This window comes from Penaeus monodon, chromosome 33, assembly GCF_015228065.2.
Source record: "Penaeus monodon isolate SGIC_2016 chromosome 33, NSTDA_Pmon_1, whole genome shotgun sequence".
Lineage (NCBI taxonomy): Eukaryota > Metazoa > Arthropoda > Malacostraca > Decapoda > Penaeidae > Penaeus > Penaeus monodon.
In genome coordinates, this window is record NC_051418.1 from 29,167,780 (window position 1) to 29,169,025 (window position 1,246).

The following is a 1,246-nucleotide window of genomic DNA, read 5'->3' on the forward strand; positions in this document are numbered from 1 at the left end:
CTAAAAGTAACTATGCATAAAACTACCCAAAAAATATTTAAATAAGGAAAAAAATCATGGGTTAAACACATACCAATTTTCACATTTCCTTTTCCAACATCTCTCATATTGATCAAAAATCCTTTTCTTATAAGCAAATCTGAAGGAAAAAAGGGCATCACAAGGCAAGGTAACTTACTTCATTTTAACACTCTTTGGAGCTTGTGGTACTTTGACACGTTTACTGAAATCATCTTCATCGTCAGAGTAAAAAACATCTTCCATTGATTCTTTGAACTCTCCAGCCAGCAAGGCATCCAAGGCAGGCTGCACGAGAAGAAATAAACTATCATTCACTTACTCATAATGCAAATTTTGCAACCCGAAAACTCATTAGGGTTAGGGTTCCAAATTTCAAGAATTTGTTGCAAAGAGTAACAGAAAAGTCACTGTCATAAAAAAACAAAACTAGTTGTTATGATTTCATAAAATTTCTGAAATGCACAAGAGAATCCATAGTATGAAAATAAGCAGGCACACAAACATGAAATGTCTAGTTCACATATCAAATATTCACTTTAGTTATGGCAAATATATGCAAAGCAGATTAATAATTATCAAAGACAAAAATTCACATACATATCATTTAGGTGATAGATTATGTAATAATACATGTCTATAAATCAGAAAATAATATATATACATAAAATGTCATCACATAACAACCACTACCAAAATAATATTCAATTACCTGTACGTTAATGTATTTAGAAATAGCACTGTTAGCTTGTCTTTCAGTAAATCCCATTTCAATAATACGTATAATTCTAACTTTATGAATTTCGTCTCTAGCTTCTTGGCAGCCTTTATCTAAACGTAGCACCTCCTCGAAGGCAGATTCGGCCTCTATGTATTTCTGGAAAATAAATCAAAGGAATAATAGAAAACTATGCCTAAAAAGCAGAAAAGGATTTTTTTTATAACCTACTCAAAACAGAAAAAGTGTAAGAAAAGTGTAATTTTACTGGTGAAGGTCATATCTCCAGCAAAAGTTCATTTTAAAAAATTCATATCAAACATTCCATACTTACTCCTAATCCATTGAGAGATGTACCTCTTCTATAATGTCCTTTAGGCCACTGTGGTGCTATCTTTATTGCTCTCTCTGCATCTTTTAAAGCTCTAAAATATGAAACAGAGAGATTATAAGATAGACAAATTAAAGATTGCTGGTATTCTCCACACATGACATGGTGTAATTTTTGAG

General features: G+C 31.5%; 1 protein-coding gene across 1 annotated transcript in view; it reads right to left on the reverse strand.

Moving 5' to 3' along the window:
• Positions 1-1,246, reverse strand: part of LOC119594210 (nucleolin-like) — a gene marked incomplete at its 5' end in the record, with an annotated part of 42,003 nt that overhangs the window by 19,735 nt on the left and 21,022 nt on the right. The window contains 3 exon segments of the mRNA XM_037943281.1: positions 179-306; positions 731-895; positions 1,071-1,161. Of these exon segments, the coding sequence (XP_037799209.1) occupies positions 179-306; positions 731-895; positions 1,071-1,161 (384 nt within the window).